This window comes from Penicillium atrosanguineum, assembly GCF_028827265.1.
Source record: "Penicillium atrosanguineum strain IBT 20685 chromosome Unknown utg000007l_segment0_segment0, whole genome shotgun sequence".
In the NCBI taxonomy this organism is placed as follows: Eukaryota; Fungi; Ascomycota; class Eurotiomycetes; order Eurotiales; family Aspergillaceae; genus Penicillium; species Penicillium atrosanguineum.
The window spans coordinates 2,581,604-2,598,256 of record NW_026623139.1 but is presented as its reverse complement, the minus strand read 5'-3'; the positions used below and the strand labels follow the sequence as shown (position 1 = coordinate 2,598,256).

Here is a 16,653-nt window from a genome sequence, read left to right as displayed (position 1 = left end):
GAGCTTAACTGGTAGATCAAGACTCCTCATTCGCCGCACTTACGCAGATTGTTCGAGAGATAATTCAGTATGACTGGTCGTCCGGACTTACGTCGGTTAACTCCGTCCTAGGCGTGGCAGGCTTGCCATCGATAACTCCAGGTGGAATTATTGTGAGAATAAAGATGTTTCTCGCCCTCACCTTCAACCTGCATTTTTCTTTCGTCTACGTGTTTCATGACCCTTGAAGCTTCCTAAGTCTACCACAATTCTCGATGACCAGTACTACAATTAACGGACAAATGGAATACGCACGGTAAGGTTCCCCGCATTCACCTTGATAACATTGACCCAAGTGCCTTTCGAAGATTGTTAAAGATCCAATTGCTGACCTGCGATGACAATATGACACAGGCTGGGGGATTCGGGCCTCAAGGTCTCAAAGGTGATACTAGGTGCCATGGGGTACGGCGCTCCAGAATGGCAGGGCTGGGTGCTGAATGAAGAAGAATCTCTTCCACTTATTGAACACGCCTACAAGAAAGGCATCAGGACCTGGGATACTGTAAGAAGAGAAATGCGGGAGTAAACACGCGTGTTCTAACAGATTTTTGCCAGGCCGATATGTACTCCTACGGTAGATCCGAAGAAATCGTGGGAAAGGCATTGAAGAAATACAACATCCCCCGTTCTCGAGTGGTAATTTTGACCAAATGTTTCTTTGGTGTGGACGATCAGGGGAACTTCCCACCCCCTCTCTCGACCGGGAGACAGAATGAGGGTGAATTCTTGAACCGCGTCGGTCTTTCTCGCAGACACATCTTAGAGGCTGTTGATGCCAGTGTAGAGCGACTGGGAACCTATATTGACGTGCTTCAAATCCACCGACTTGATCGTGATGTACCACGCGAGGAGATCATGAGGGCGCTGAATGACGTAGTTGAAAGCGGCAAGGTTCGATACATCGGCGCTAGTTCGGTATGCTTCACCCTCAACAATCTGAACAAACAAGCACTAATACCTTTCTTTCTTGTAGATGGCCGCTTGGGAATTCCAAGCCCTACAAAACATTGCCATTCGCAATGGCTGGCACAAATTTATCTCCATGCAGAACTACCACAATCTTATTGCCCGTGAAGAGGAACGTGAAATGATCCCATACTGCCTTGACAGCGGCGTATCTCTTATCCCTTGGTCTCCTATCGCACGTGGAGCCCTCGCCAGACCTTGGGCTTCTCGCTCTACCTTGCGCGAAAACACCGATGTCGGACTAAGTATTTTCGTTCGTGCCCGCGAGTCCGAGTCCGACAAAGCTATTATTGACCGTGTGGAAGAATTGGCTGGCAAGAAGGGAATCAGCATGGCACAAGTTGCAATCGCATGGTCACTGAGTCACCCCAGCGAGTACCCTATCGTCGGGCTGAACACTAAGGATCGCATCGATGAGGCTGTTGCGAGTGTCCAGATCAAGCTGACGCCGGAAGAGATTCAGTACCTTGAAGAACCATATGTCCCTAAGGCTATCCATCCAGGGGAAAGATAAATTTGTGACGAGTAAAGCCATATGATCGTGATGCGAGTTTTCTCGTATGCCAAATAGCTTACTGGAAATGATCATATCTCATTCGAGGCTCTAGTTTCATGATAAGTTCGACCGACTCATCTACTGCAATGCTGACTATGAGCATGGTACATGTACATTTATTATGGCTTAGATCTTCCTTGCTAAGAAGTCTTCTCATATCGCGCAAAACAATTAATAAAGTGGCATTCAACGGCATTTGAAATATTAGGAAACCTTGTCCATATGGCTCCTCCTTCGACCTGTGAACGAATGTCCGGTTCAAGTCTTGCGATGCATTGACGGGTGTTGGAAGCACGAGAGTAGGTGCTTGGACGCGAGCATCCTGACACGCTTATCAGTGTCAGTAACCTTGGCAATGTGCTTGGCAGCCAATGGAAATATACAGAGGCGGAAGCGATACATCGACGAGACCTGAAAGCGAGTGAGCAAGTGCTTAGACGCGAGCATCCTGACACGCTCAGCAGTGTCAGTAACCTTGACAATGTGCTCTTTTTCCAAGGGAAGTATGAAAAAGGCAAAAACGATGTATCAACAGGTACTAGAAGGATAGACAGAGGTGATTGGACGTATACATCATATCCCAAACCAGTGACCAGTCTCGATATTCTTTAGACTTACTGGATAAACACGGGAAACGTGAAGTGGCTTCATAATCCCCTACCTGTATCCATAATTCCTCTCATCTCACTCAAAACGGTCAGCTTCAAGTTTGCTGGTATTATTGCCTCTTATAGTCCCTTTAGGGTTGCCGTCACCTCATCTATGCCTGAGGCGGAAGATGGGTGTGTTCCCGCTTGGAAGACAAAGCCCGGTCTCACCATCTGCCCCGATGGTGGATTGCCCGTCTAATTGAATGAACGGTGAAGATATTCTTGATCAATGGTTCACATTACGATTAGAGCTAATCTTCTATTGAGTCCTGATGGGATTCATCTGTCGTTGTCATACCATTACACGCTGGCACGGAAAATGAATATCAGAAACGCTACGGTGACCAGGATGGTAATGGAGATATTGAATGGTTTCCAACCGCCGGCTTCAAGTGGGAAATTGTTGAAATGTGCGAGATTTATCTGATTTAAAGCTCCTCGTGATTTACATTACACTGGTGAAATTGTTTATATTCGCGCCATATAGTTGCAGTTTCACACCTTTCTGCTTAATGTATTTGTACACGACATCCAGTATGTATTTTAACCAATTTGGTATACTGTCGCTGGGACTGACTTGACCTGGATTACCATAGAAGTGTGTAGTACGAAGTCACAGAGTATATAGCTGTTCCTTTTAGAAAACCAACTTGCTCTTCGCTACTGAGGGTACATCAAATTTGTACATTGTAATTTTGCGGATAAAAGTCTGTTCTTCTTCCATGGAAACCAAAGGAGCTTGCCGAGTCGATCTTCTGCGTACTAGAAAGTTCGCCCAATGAGAACAAATCATCTCTCCCGTTCACTACGGCGCTTGCGGGCCTCTTTGGGCTCTGGCAGGTATCTCGCGGAGACAGACAAACCGGACGCAAGTGCGATCAGGAGCACCCAGATAGCATAGCCACCTAACAACTGTGTCCTCGCCCCAATTGCGAAGAGGGTAGTGAATAGAGCCGGGCAGAAAGCCCTCAGGCTACTGACACCAGTCAAGGCCAGGGCGTTCAACGTGCCAAGGAGTCTTGGCGAGGGCGAAATGTCATTAATGGCGAGCTGAATCGCGGTGAAACTCATACTAACTCCACAGCCAATGGCCAATGCAGTCGGAGCAAACACCCAGAAAGCCTTGACGGATACGTCGGTGTCCATCCGAAGGAGAGCGCTTGAAAGAGGACAACATACGAAGAATATCGGGTAGGCAAGCGCACAGACGCGAATCACTCCCTTCGTTCCAATCTTTCGCTGCAATATGGGGAAGATCAACAGGAGCCACATGGCTTGAGCGGCGCCGTTGAGACCCATCATCAGCGAGATTTGAAGGGGTGTAAAACCGCATCCTCCAAGGCGCACGGGGGTGAACCACCAGACAGGGACAATGGCTGTGTAGGCGAAGGCGAGCATCATGATGTGTCCGTATATAAAGAGAACCACGGCCACACTTGGAAATTGTAGAAGCTCCCGGGTTGAGAGGTCGCCCCTCCGAGCGGCCACGTCTGATGTTGCCTCCTCACCATCAGAGTCCGTAGCAGGCTCCTTTTTCAGAGTCTCCTGGACGAACAAAGCGGTGGAAATGGCTGCGGTAGCTCCCATCATCGCCACCACCAGACTTGAGAGCGCATACGGGTAGTTCTTGAAGAAGCGGCCTCCAAAAACACCCGGGTACTGGGTTACCGGATCGGCAAGGGAACCTCCCAACAAAGGCCCAAGGAAGATACCAAGATTCCCACTGAAAGCGAACCAGCTGAATGCTCTCGCCTGGGTCTTGGTCGTGCTATGTTCAGCCACCATAGTGCGGATAGTAACGATAGATCCGGCAAAGACGCCAGCAAGGCACCTCAACATGATCATCTGCGGAATAGACTTCGCCATACCAAAGAGTCCCGTGGCCAAAGTAACACCAATCAATGAGAAGACCAAGACCGGCTTGCGCCCGAGACGATCAGCCATTCGACCCCAGAAGATCATGACAATAGCCTGGGTCAGGGAAAATAACGATTCAATGAGTCCACTGTAGAAACCAACATCTGAATCTGCAATACCTCCATTATCCTGGATCATCTGATTGACATAGGGGAAGATGGAGAAGAAGGCCATAGGCTCAATCACTCGAGCGTAGCACAGCAGCAGGACCTGGGTTTTAGGCAGGGGCTTCTCCTCCTCCTCACTGTCGGAAAGATAGCCATCCGACTCCGTTAATGCATTCAATTGATCCGACTTGCGCACATCGCCAGTTGTAACGGTGCCAGACCCCAGGAGAGCTGTAGTCTCATCAACGGGATCGATTTCCTCACGGCCGGAGCTAGCACTCTCCCGGCCAATGTGGTGCCTGTCTGCACCCGGTGTGATGGCGACCATGTCTTGACAGAGAAGCCGAGTCCTTTCTGTATCGGTCAAGAGTAGGAGTGGGGTGCCCTTCTACTTTTGAATGATTACTCTTACATGTCCAATATCCCGGGTCCAGAGGCCCGGACGATAGCTCATCGGAATTAGTTAAACCCGACAACTTTTACATTACAGTACCGAAACTTTCAAGCAGTTGTGGGTCGTGTATGGTAATATATGAAACCGTCTGTTTTGTTCACTCGGTGAACACAGTCCATCTTTCTGTACTTCCCATGAGATGGGAGCTATTGGTATCTTTAGCACGGATAACAGGCCACCAGCGGACGAACCAGGCCATTCGGTCCGCAATCAAGGACTGAAAATGGCAAATGGCACGCCTGAAAAATACGGTATTCTAAGCCCACGCACCAACAATACTCATACAGAATGCTCCAAGGAACACCAGGATACAAGCATAAACTCTCCGTCTCCCATAGAGAACACGCCAACTTTCGTCGCTGAGGAAGTCTTCCGACATCAACTCCACAAGCGAAGCGAAAATCAACAGGCCGGCAGAAATGGCATTCATGATGCCAACTAGAAGCAAGCCAACCTCCGAGTCAGGGCTGTACAGCGTATGTGTTGCGAGGCCTATCGCCTGGCCAATGGGTGTCCTATATAGATATTAGCCTCTGGCTCTGTATGAGTTTGAAGTCGACATACGTGCAGCCATATGCGAATGACATGATCCATGGCTGGAGTTGTTTTTCAGACCAGGGGAGGGAGGCAATTCGTGATCCCAGTGCTAGGCCTTCGAAGGTTTCTGAAAACTCCGGTCAGTCGGATTATGATAGATGCAAGCATATTAAGGGCTCACGATGAAAGACGATTGCAATCAAGAGAATCACAAACTCGTTACCGACTGAGACACTTAGGGACATGCCGATGAACACACTGTGGAACAGAATGCCCATCTCGAGAAGATAGACCTGCATTGTCTCTTTCTTCTGTTTCTGGTCTGGAGTCAAGTCTGAATGATCTTCGTGGCGCTCAGCATCGGGCTGGACTGATCCATTTTCCTCTCTATGATGGGTTTGGATCTCGGGAGCAGATGCAACTCGAACGATCTCTTCAGAGCCTTCTCCAATGCGGTTTATAGCCCTGCTGATACTCGATGATCTTCCAATCAGTGGCCCCATATCTCGCAGATGAGGTCTTGCTTCTAGCCCAAGCGAATTTGGAGTTTGAGACTGAAGCTGATTGGAATAATTCGACTCCTTCGTTGTGTTCCCAGGTTGTGTTTCATGACGAAGGGAAGGTTCTTGCCGAGCCTCACGTTGTTTGCCTCCACGACAAATATTCTGGGCGGGACTAAAAACCATCTCAATAACGGTAACAAGAAATATGCCGCCCAGTGCAATAGCACCTGGCATAGCCTGGTAGTCGTTCGTCCAGAAATTAGATAAGCAAGGATCACCAAGGGAAGTGAACGCTGTTGGAAGAAGATGGACAAACGCCGTGGCGATCAGAACTCCGGTTCCAAAATGGCTGACGAAAAATAGGAATGAGGCCGGGATATGCAACCGTGGGAATCGAGTCGCGAGGATAGGGAATGCACAGGCTACAGTTGATGTACCCAAGATGATAAAGAGTGCTGCGACATGCAAAGAGAGGTTGTACTCATCGCCGTCCACGCCCCCATTTGCACACCTTGATCGTTTCACTGGCGCGGTGTACTGTTTTTCGATGGACTGTTCAACGAGGATATGTTTTTTTGGTGTAAAATAACTACCCAGTTTGGTAGAAGAAATGAAGACTGAGACACAGAGCACCGAGCAGAGCCACAATGCCCAATCCTTGATGCTTTGGTACGATGGGTAGACGTGGTTTTGATTTGGGGCAACTTGGATGCCGGCCTTCGTGGGCGCGAGGTGTCCTGCTCTATAGTCAACCATCAAATGTTACTTTCGTACGTATTATGATCATACCTGACAAGGTCAGGGACGCCCCGCGCCCCGCGCTGTCGGGGTACATCCCCGTATCGGATTTCTCTATAGGCGGCACATAAGCGAAACTCAAACTCCCATTCCGCCCGGTAAGTCCCTTTCCTTCATCCTTATTCTCACGACTATTCGCGAGCCCATTGAAATCTTGACGAGTGGTCAGATCAGGGGCGAGGCGCGGCGGATTTTGGTTCCACTCATCGTGCAGCAGAGTATCGTCAGTCCGGGAAGGGCAATTCATGGCGCCAAGGTTGTTGTTGAGTGTTCGTTAATAGTTCTTGAACTTTATCTTTCTGATGTATTGGAAGAATTCACAGCTTGAGCGACCAGCGAGAATTTCTAACCATAAACCCCAAGGCAGCATCAATTCCTCTGGCTTGGCATGAGGTGGACTCTGAGCTAAGTTGCTTGGCAGCGGACCCTCAGGTTCCGCCGCGATTCGCCATTGAGATTCTATCGAGAAGAGACACACATGATTCGATGCTTGTACGGTTCGTGCTGAAGATTTAAGTAATCTAGCAGTGTGGTAGTGGAGTGCGGATGCTTAAGAGCGTTAACATCGCTGCCAATTGCATCGGATGCGCGAATATTGAAGCCCAAGAAGGAAATTAGTCAGAAAACCATGCCACATGAACATTATTCTGCTGAAGAAAATCATCGTGATTAATCATATCAACCTTCATAGTCAGGTTGACCAGAGCATAAATCTAGGTGATCGATGAGAGGTGGAGTCGGGCACTCGAAGTGGCGTAGCGCAAAGCCCAAAGCGGATCGACGTTCGATGCGCGTTCTCGGGCCGTGGAGCTGGAGCTCGGTGGCCAATTTACGTCCGATCCCTCACATCCACATTGAAATATAAGCGTCGAACTTAACAAGAGTTTTCCTAATCACCCTTTCCGCAACTCCCACGCTTTTCAAATTTCACTTCTGCTACCTGTGCATCCTATTTACACATACCTTCGTGTCCTCGTCAAAATCCTAAAGTGATATGAACGCCCACCGCAGCGATGGGGTTGTTTAAATCATCAGACCAGGCCACACGGCCCAGGTTTGTGGAACTAAGGTCTTCAAAATGGTTCATCACATTCGTCGTCTCCTTCGCCCTCGCCACAGATATCTTCATGTATGGTCTGATTGTGCCAGTGACACCAACCGCGTTGAAAGAACGAGTTGGCGTCCCTCCTGAAAAAATACAAGCATGGACATCAGTTCTTCTCGCTTTGTTCTCAGCATCTATGCTCGCTTTCTCCCCGATTGTCGGATACATCACCGATCGGGCTGAATCACGGAAATGGCCTTACCTTTTTGGTCTGACTGCACTGGCCGCAGCAACAGGCTTGCTATGTGTCGGATCAACTATTGGATTCTGGATTGCTGGAAGGTTATTCCAGGGAGCTGCGGGTGCAGTCGTTTGGATTGTTGGGATTGCGCTGATGGCTGATGCTGTTGGTCGAAATGGCCTTGGCCAAGCTATTGGGTACATGTCGATGGCTGCCAGTGTTGGAACACTTGCTGGACCGCTCCTTGGAGGTGTTCTTTATGAGAAGTGCGGGTACTACTCTGTCTTCGGTCTTGCCTTTGGATTGATTGGGCTCGATATCTTGCTGCGATTTATGTTGATTGAGAGGAAGGATGCAATCAAATGGCTTGCGCCGGAAATGAGGCCACTCGTGCCTGCGCCGGTTGAGACGGGAGCTCCGACGGACTCGCCTCCTAGAGGTGTCCTTGAGCGCATGGGCTTCCTTATAAGCTCGTCGCGTCTCATGGCAGCCCTTTGGGGAAACTTCGTCGTTGCACTCTTTCTATCTTCCTTCGACAGTGTCCTCCCGTTGTTCGTGCAAGGAGCGTTCCAGTGGCAGCAAAGTGGCCAGGGATTGATCTTCATCCCACTTATTGTTCCCCATGTCTTTGATCCGGTGACTGGGTATATCATCGACAAGTTCCCACGATCGGCTCGCTATATTACCGCCGGGGCGTTCTTCATAATGACGCCCCTACTCGTCCTTCTTCAACTTGTGACGGACAATTCTATGCATGACAAGATCGTACTATGCGCTCTTCTTGGTGGCATTGGCCTGTGTTTGTCTGTGGCATTACCCCCTCTTGATGTAGAGGTATTCAATATTGTGGAGGAAAAGGAACGGCAGAGACCTGGTGCTTTCGGTGCTGGTGGAGCTACGGCGTTGGCTTTCGGCTTGACGAGTATGGGATTCTCTGCTGGCAATCTTGTCGGACCCTTCTTTGCTGGCTTCATTCGTCAGGAAGCTGGCTGGGGAACGATGAGTTGGGCGTTGGGGTTGATGGCTATGGTGTCGGGTATCCCGATCTTGCTCTTCATGGGCGGTTGGATATTGAGCGAGCCTGTAAATTTGGAGGATGAGGGTCCAGACTCAGTCACTGTTTCTGAACCATGATAGAACTAAAGGCCAAATACGTGCCAGAGGTTAACACCGGGATAAGTACGGTATGAAGTTGGATACTGCCCTGGTCAGTGGTATAGGAAGAGATTGAGGTGAAGATAAAATCAGCTTCAGCGTGTGAATTAGAAGCTATGTACACATTTTACAGCTCATTTCCGCTGCCACATGTCTTGGCAGAGGAGAGCAATCACAGAAAAGCAAACCTAATCATCCTCCATCTGATGCCGCCCTTCCATATTTGCATGCAATCGAGAGAATTTGAATTATCTAAGCACCCGTAAGTGTCAGAACCCCAGGCACCTTCTGTATTCGAAAGCATAATCATCAAGTAGAAGACCAATCCAGACCTCAGATCCAAAGGCGGAAGAACATAGAAAGAGAATCGGACCAAAAGAGTAACAAGAACAGCAATGAATGTAAATAAAATCATTCCCGTGCCTCGAGCGCGGACCTAGAACTGACTGGGTCTGGTTGAGGGCCTTGCCAATCGTCTCGGTTTTGGTAGAATTGATATCATGTCGTGTGGAAAAGTGGAATAGACAGGTAAATACAAATCATAGGGAAACGCGCAAGGGCATCTCGGAGAAGCAAGGAGAGGTGGAGAGGTGGAGAGGTTGACACGACAGAATCTATTGGAGGAATTAAATGAGGCCAGAAGCGCGAGGTTGAAAGGTCGTCCTTGGTATGGAGGTTGAAAGAAACGGTAAATAAAGTCGTGATTTTGATTTTATGTGGTTTGGGCTGGGTCAACTCATCGGCGCTTAAGCTCAGTAGCAAGGCAGTTAAGGAGCTATAGAGATTAGTGACTGATAATCAACGGAAATTCAGCTTTGAAACATACCGATTCCGTAGCAGCACCTTGGTTGACAAGGTACTTGCTCAGACCGCGGACAACATCGATCTGCTCTTCAGGAGTCAGGCCATTGATGGCGACCTCAATCACGTCACCCACAGTAGCCTTGGACACAGCAATGAAGCTGTGGTAGTACATGAAGGAGAAGAAGCCCATAATAAATTGGCAGTCCATGCGGTCGGTGATGCCACCGTGGCCAGGGATCGACTCGCCAAAGTCTTTGATCTTGAAGGAACGCTTCAAACCGGAAGCGAAGAACCCACCAAACGGAGCAATAAGAGAGGCGAAGGTAGCGAAGCAGAGGATGTGGAACTGGATAGGGGCAATCATGAAAGTCTTGTCCAGGCCGATCAGATCGAGCGAATAGGCCTGGGGAATGAACACCTTGTTGGGCACGCATTGGAGGCCAGTCAAGACGTTCGCTCCCAAATCATTGACTGGGCAGATGAAGTACTTGTACTGCATCAACATGTTGGTCATGAAAAATCCGAAGATAACGGTGCAGATCCACGCGCCGACGAAGCCCTCGACGGTCTTTTTGGGAGATAACTGGATCAGCTGAGTGCGTCCGAAGGTAATACCACAGACATAGGCGAAAATATCATTGGTGATGACCAGCGCAGCGGGGAGGAAGAACCAAATCATGCCCTCGAAAATGTTGTTCATGACGAAGTGAGCTTGGACCACAATCAGGTACAGCGCCATATGGGTCCAGGCGAACTGGGTGAACTGGAATCGATAGTGTCCCTTTTGCAGCGATCCAACGAAGAAGACGAAGCCTGGCGGTCTCAGTACAAATGTTCCAAATCAAACATAACGTGGGTCACTACTTACCCATGACGTAGAGAGTGAAGCTGATGAACCGGTGGTGAGTCGCAAGAGGCAAAAGAACTTTATCCACGAGCAGAATGTGCTTGAAGTAGTAGATGACGCTCTCTCCGTACAAGAAATACATGGTCGTCGCGAGGAAGTACCAGTTCAGAGACTTGGTGAAGCGCAGGTTCTTCTCCTTACTAGGAACATTGGCGATGGCAATGACTTCTTTGAATGAGACGATCTGAATGGCAGTCACAAGGCCGATGATATAGATGTGTCCGGAAAACAAGGCGATGAAAAAGCCAGCAATCATCACGAAGGTCCATATCGTTCGGGTAATGAAGGTCTGTTTCTTCTTCTCGTATTCGGACTGAGCGGGTTTCTGCGGAACCGACGGAAAATTATCATGGTCAGTGATAGTTTCACAAGTCCATTAAGACTCAAAACTCACCTCCTCTTCGGGGATTGTGGTCTGCTTGGAGACGCGGCCGTTGCTTGGGTTAGAGGGCTCCGAGGTTGCATCGCTGACGTCGGAGGACACGCTCGCGCGTCGCTCACCTTTTTGGTGAGGGAACCTAATATTGCGACGAGGCATGATGGGTGATAGAGTGAGAGGGGCGGGGGGGATCGTTGAAGCAAAAGAAGAAGAGGAGTGGAGTGGAGCGGAGAGAAGTGAGCTCATGTGAATCCGAAAGCGGTCAGCTTCGTCAACACGGCTGCGATTTGTTCGTGTCGCAGCTGCGCCTCTTCTCCACAATATGGTCCCTGCGTTGAACTTCAAGTTTGCTTCTTAACTCCACTATCTTGTACTCCATTCATGGCGGGGGCATGGAAGACAACGATGATGACTACTTCTCCGATGACTTCGATTCCCTGCCTCCAGGTACCTTGCACCAGCTGGAGCAGAACGCCTTCCAGGCCACCCAAGCGCCTGCGACTCAACAATATGACCAGTCGATCGTGAATGAACCCGTTCAAGCTCGTCCTTCCACTCGCACGCCCGCAACATTGAAACCGCCGCCGCGACTACACACAGGATTGACAAATGACTATGATACACTGGAGGTGGGAGAATTGGAGGCGGAGATCCACGACAATGTGGACGGACAGTCCGTACTTCCACAGGACCACCATGTTCTTATCGCGGACAACGAGTGGTCCGCCAATGGTGGAATGGGCGATGTCATGGAGGTGGATGATGAGTATGGTCAAGCAAATGCTTACGAGCTAAACGCACGCCTGGAACAGGTAAGAACCGACTTGCAAAACAACGCCCATATTCAATGGCTGAGAGCAGACTTATAGATCGAGCAAGAACGAGAACAAATGCGCCGCGAGCTCGCCGAGGCCAAAATGCTAGCAGAAACGAAAGCTGGGGAAATCGCCATTATCCGGTCAAAACAGACAAGAATGGCTGAAGAGTACGACCGGCAATTAGTAGCGCTACGAAAGACAATGACGGACGAGGCCACTAAACACAGGGAAGAGGTTGAGGCGGCAATGTCAGAAGGAAAAATGTTAGCGACAGAGAACATCTTCCTCCAGCATGACCTAGCCGAGGAAGCTCATCAGCTCCGCAACTACAAGACCAAGCACCAAGCTGAGGAGAAAGCCCCGCCAATGACCCCCAAGAAGTCCCGAGTACTACCTTTCCGCGATGGGTTCGATGATGACGAGATTGCCGCCGTTTCTCCCAGCAAATCAGCTACACGATCAAAGAGAGCCACACCCACAGTCCCTGGTAAACGGAAACGACAAGCAAGCGTGGATAGCGCGCCTGCGCTTCAATTGAGTCCGGCTGGGGAAATGATGATGGTCGACGCACCAGACGACACTGCCGGGTCTTCATTCGAAGCGGAGCATAACTTACCAGGGAGAACCTACGGCCGTGATCATCAACTTATTAAACGACTTCTCAATCATCGCATGTTTCCTGGACAAGAAACCGATCTCGAAGCATTGACCAAATATTCGTTCCCCTCAGAGCCGAGTCGACCCCTATCTAGCATTGTCATGGACCAGTTAGTTAAGTTAGATCTCGACCATTACTTGCTGGATTACATGTACGCCATAGGACCTCTCTGGCAGCGAGCATTAACAGAGCGTTTCTATGATCCGGTACCTCGGTTTGCGTCAATTACCAGATACATCTTAATGATGGATGATGTTCCACTTCTAGACCTTATCGCTCCTTTGGTCGGTGTGCTTCAGGATTCTGTCGAGGTCAATGCGGTGCCTCGTTTCCGTTATTCTCCAGCTGCACGAGAAAAAGCCCGAGTGGTTCGACAGACACCACAATCCGATCTACAGCCGGTTGATTCTACTGAGGCTCTACGCTTGCTCTATCATATGGCCTGCGAACTTTTACATGTCAAAGGCGCACTCGAGGGTCTATGGAGGCATATAAGGCATACCTTCATCCTTGTGATGTTGCACGGCTCCCAGCCACTGAAGGACATCATGCTGGTTCTGCAGCTACTGTCAACTAGTATCCGCCCAGATTCATTCGGTCCTATAATGTCCTCTGAGCAAGAGCAAACAGACGTGCAACGATATATTGTGGATCGCCTCACCCACATGTTGAGTGAATCCGCGCAACCAGACGAGGGCGTGGAGCCTTACACAGCATACGACATTTGTGCCATGCGGTTGGAGGTCCTGATTTTGCTAGAGTCTCTATCATTCAACCCTACAGCCTCAGGCCAAGAGCACGGCAGCAGTATCATCGCCGCGCATCCCAATGCACTACCACGACTATTCCGGTCAATGCATGACGAGCTAGACGCTCTATACTCGTCTCCGCCTGAGCACAATCTGCGAGTAGCCCTAGTCAACGGACTGATGCGATTGATTTTCGGTGTGATGCGGCGCCATGGGCAATTCATTAACATGCAAGAGAAGCTGGCCTGTGTGCCAGGAACTAAGCAAAAGCATCTAGTGGTGCTTACCCGCCTTGCCTTCTGCGACGGGTCTGTTCTCGAGGCTGGCATTGATGATGAGACTGTTGACATGGCGCACGAGTTACTGGAGGAGTGGACGAATCCGCAAGAAGCGGAGTCTCTGGCAGAAGCATTCCCGAGTTCGAGGCGGGACTAAGGAAGCATTGCTATGATTATGTTTGCATGTTTGACGTGGCGCATTGTGTGAAGTTGGAGTTGAGATAGCATGTTTCTATGAAGTTTACGAGTTTGAGATACCACTATCAAAATTATATTACATATTCAAGCCAAGTGAAATGAGTAAATCGAAGATAACGTTTGAATCAAGGATGCGGCAGGCCTAACACGCTTCCTAAGTAAAGTAATGGATTAATGTGAATCGTTTTAAATCTGACGATTTGGCACAATTGCCCGCCTGCATCTCAGCCTTCGCGAACGCCCACTAGCCGTATTACAGAAGGCTAAGCTTCTGCTTTAGCACTAACCCTGGCAAATGAAAAGCTTAATGTGTGTACAAATTTACGGAGGCGAATCCAGAGAGCTCAAATATTATGCATATTGTGCTACTTGCTGCGTACGATGTTCATATTCTTACGGGTTCAGTGGTGGGGCGCACCGCTTGCAAGACTCTGAAGGAAACCACTCAAACCCCGAATACGACGAACGAGTGCCTTAAGCCTATTCGAGGCGCAGTCGACGCCACGAGGGTCCGACCCCATTAGTATTGTGGGTGGACGCACAGTATTGAACCGGATGCAACATCCAGTCGTATTCGCTAGAGAATTTCCAGCCTACTTTAGCATGCGTCAGACGAAACATAATAACAACAATAAATATGCCCCTGTTTCGAGTGACACTATAACCTCATCTCATCTGTTTGAGTGTAAGACTCCACAGGATCCTTTTAAACCTACTACTATTGTCGCCTTGACATCAGCGCCTTCTGCTCACTAGGAGCAATCTTCAAAGCAGTTCGCGGTGATGCTTAATTTTCTCCTCAACAAGTCCCAGCCCAAGATGCCTCATCGAGATAGTATTAGTTCATCGGCGAAGGTCAAGGATGTCAAGATACCTCGAAAATCGTCCGAGGAGATCATGACACCGGGCAAAAAGCTAGAAATCAAGATATTCTCACTATATCGCCAGGTCTGGTTTGGCATCTTTCAAGTCAATGACAGGCACGGCCCGAGCCACATGAAGCGCCTAGCTGAGCTCTTTGCCGGCGCAGGAATGTCTTCACTCATCAATAGGCCTGATGAGAAAGTTAAAGACCACCACAATAGTGGCTGGAGAAGATGCAAACCGGTGGATACTCGTTTTCTCCAGCCTCTGCGCGCAGCTCTGGAGAGTGGGCCGGATGGGCTTGGGAGCCTGAGGCTATTGGATGGACTGTCAGTCGCCTCGCTGGAAGCAGTCATCAAGCTGCTTGAAGCCTATGTGAAGGAAATTGAGAGTCTGAATGCTCTCTACCAATTACTTCGTGGGCTCCAAGTTGGGCTCCGGATGCCAACGGAGGAAGATGAAACAGTTGTTCTGGAGCAATTTGTGCCTACGGCGGATCAATTTGCGAGACGAATATTACATTTAGAGGCAGGGCTGGATGTTCTTGTTTCCGAATTGAAGGACGAATTCTGGAATAAGCATGGTCCGGTTGAGGGACGGGATGGATGGTCTGTCCACGATGTGCTGTTCCCACCGATACCCCTCGAAAAGGCTGGGAAAAAAATCAACCTCCTCCAGCATTTTTAATGAATGTGTGTTGATTGAAAGCTGAGCGTGAGCGATTGCATTGCGATGGATCTTTATAATTGTGCTTGAATGCAGAGCTATTTCAAGATGGCAGCGTAAATGATATCATTCTTGTTGCATCGCTTGATCAAACCACGCTGGGAAGAATAGTTGACAAGCACAACAATTGCAGATACTGAAGTCAAAGACTGAATCCAATAAGTACCGGGAGGAATAGCCTCACGACGGCCTTATGTCCGTGCTGCGCAGCCCAAAACAGAGCGGAATTCGAAGCTCCACAATTCTTTCTATAGAGATATGGATTAAGGAGATCATGAAGCCATCCGTTTTGAGACAGTGAGTTGATATCTCTTTCTGTCTCCAGGGAGGTCGCTAGTTGTAGTAGTAATTCCGGGAGTAAACGAAATAGAAACATCATTAATGAATCGAGCCCTGGGTTGCTGTAGGAAATTCTGCGGCGGTGTTTTGAGCTTGGGAAACCCTTAAGAGATTTGAAAACACTTAGGAAACACTTAGGAGCGATGAAGGGCCTGAGGTTCTTGGGGGTCGTATAGTGGCTGTTTCGCTCTTTCTAGTAATTTACGGCATTTGTGTTCTCCCGCGTCACCTACAGTAAGCTACAGTGTCTATTCTTGCTCTAGCATGTCTGCCTGGGAAATAGACGTTAATAGCATTAAGTAATATGTCAAACGAATGTCGGAGAGGAATTAAGATATGAGGGAAAAGAGTAAGGGTGCTGTCAACATCGTGACGCAAGGCCCACTACGCGTTCCCCAAGGTTTGCCGCTCAGGGACTACGAGGTTGAGGGCCATTCCATTCATTTACTTCAATGATAAATACGCCAGTTGCAATATGTACCGATAAATCGGTACAGATAAGATATTTTCTTCTACATTACATATTATGTTCACTTCCTCTTCTCCAAGCTCGGGTCGATGACCCAAGACGTGATGAAAAGATAAGTCCACAGTGTGGAAAGTGCCAAAGAATGCGCCTGTCAATGACCCGAAGGCCGTTGAACAAACTGTTCCGCCGCGATGTGCAATGCAGGGACCAATCTGTGGTGGACCGCCGTGTTGATCGCAGCCACCCAAACAAGGTAAGTATGAAGAAGAAAAAAAAGAGAGGAAGGTCGCGGAAAGGGCGAGGTATTTATGGGAATGCAACTGCGCTAGTGCTAAGCGAGATACCCACTGGCCAATAGAGTCAGCACAATTTGGAGCGGCGATGACATAAGGCATAACCGGCCTACCATCACGTGTTTCCTTAGCTCATATCACGTGATATGCGGAAGTTTTGGGAGACAAGCATCCACCAGGAACAGGCCAGTCGAGGATCA

At 49.1% G+C, this 16,653-nt stretch overlaps 8 protein-coding genes across 8 annotated transcripts; 5 read left to right on the top strand and 3 right to left on the bottom strand.

Annotated features, from left to right (window-relative positions):
- Nucleotides 1-254: 254 nt before the first annotated feature.
- Nucleotides 255-1,522, top strand: N7443_009172 (aldo/keto reductase; the record flags this gene model as incomplete). Its single annotated transcript, XM_056889228.1, has 4 exons — nucleotides 255-295; nucleotides 394-544; nucleotides 598-957; nucleotides 1,016-1,522. 4 exons carry the CDS (start codon nucleotides 255-257, stop codon nucleotides 1,520-1,522), a joined length of 1,059 nt encoding a protein of 352 aa, XP_056738530.1.
- A 264-nt stretch (nucleotides 1,523-1,786) lies between these two features.
- Nucleotides 1,787-2,176, top strand: N7443_009171 (tetratricopeptide repeat protein; the record flags this gene model as incomplete). Its single annotated transcript, XM_056889227.1, has 2 exons — nucleotides 1,787-1,815; nucleotides 1,903-2,176. 2 exons carry the CDS (start codon nucleotides 1,787-1,789, stop codon nucleotides 2,174-2,176), a joined length of 303 nt encoding a protein of 100 aa, XP_056738529.1.
- An 827-nt stretch (nucleotides 2,177-3,003) lies between these two features.
- Nucleotides 3,004-4,566, bottom strand: N7443_009170 (MFS transporter; the record flags this gene model as incomplete). The annotated part of the gene is made up of 1 exon (XM_056889226.1): nucleotides 3,004-4,566. The coding sequence occupies one exon, from the start codon at nucleotides 4,564-4,566 to the stop codon at nucleotides 3,004-3,006; it is 1,563 nt and encodes a 520-aa protein (XP_056738528.1).
- A 382-nt stretch (nucleotides 4,567-4,948) lies between these two features.
- On the bottom strand, nucleotides 4,949-6,777 carry zrfD (putative plasma membrane zinc ion transporter; the record flags this gene model as incomplete). Its single annotated transcript, XM_056889225.1, has 4 exons — nucleotides 4,949-5,207; nucleotides 5,257-5,356; nucleotides 5,411-6,469; nucleotides 6,522-6,777. 4 exons carry the CDS (start codon nucleotides 6,775-6,777, stop codon nucleotides 4,949-4,951), a joined length of 1,674 nt encoding a protein of 557 aa, XP_056738527.1.
- A 766-nt stretch (nucleotides 6,778-7,543) lies between these two features.
- On the top strand, nucleotides 7,544-8,950 carry N7443_009168 (MFS transporter; the record flags this gene model as incomplete). The annotated part of the gene is made up of 1 exon (XM_056889224.1): nucleotides 7,544-8,950. The coding sequence occupies one exon, from the start codon at nucleotides 7,544-7,546 to the stop codon at nucleotides 8,948-8,950; it is 1,407 nt and encodes a 468-aa protein (XP_056738526.1).
- Nucleotides 8,951-9,707: 757 nt separating this feature from the next.
- Nucleotides 9,708-11,220, bottom strand: cds1 (phosphatidate cytidylyltransferase; the record flags this gene model as incomplete). Its single annotated transcript, XM_056889223.1, has 4 exons — nucleotides 9,708-9,746; nucleotides 9,798-10,588; nucleotides 10,644-11,007; nucleotides 11,077-11,220. The coding sequence occupies 4 exons, from the start codon at nucleotides 11,218-11,220 to the stop codon at nucleotides 9,708-9,710; spliced, it is 1,338 nt and encodes a 445-aa protein (XP_056738525.1).
- A 233-nt stretch (nucleotides 11,221-11,453) lies between these two features.
- N7443_009166 (uncharacterized protein) lies at nucleotides 11,454-13,721 on the top strand (the record flags this gene model as incomplete). The annotated part of the gene is made up of 2 exons (XM_056889222.1): nucleotides 11,454-11,873; nucleotides 11,931-13,721. 2 exons carry the CDS (start codon nucleotides 11,454-11,456, stop codon nucleotides 13,719-13,721), a joined length of 2,211 nt encoding a protein of 736 aa, XP_056738524.1.
- An 860-nt stretch (nucleotides 13,722-14,581) lies between these two features.
- Nucleotides 14,582-15,313, top strand: N7443_009165 (uncharacterized protein; the record flags this gene model as incomplete). The annotated part of the gene is made up of 1 exon (XM_056889221.1): nucleotides 14,582-15,313. The coding sequence occupies one exon, from the start codon at nucleotides 14,582-14,584 to the stop codon at nucleotides 15,311-15,313; it is 732 nt and encodes a 243-aa protein (XP_056738523.1).
- Between the last annotated feature and the right edge of the window lie 1,340 nt (nucleotides 15,314-16,653).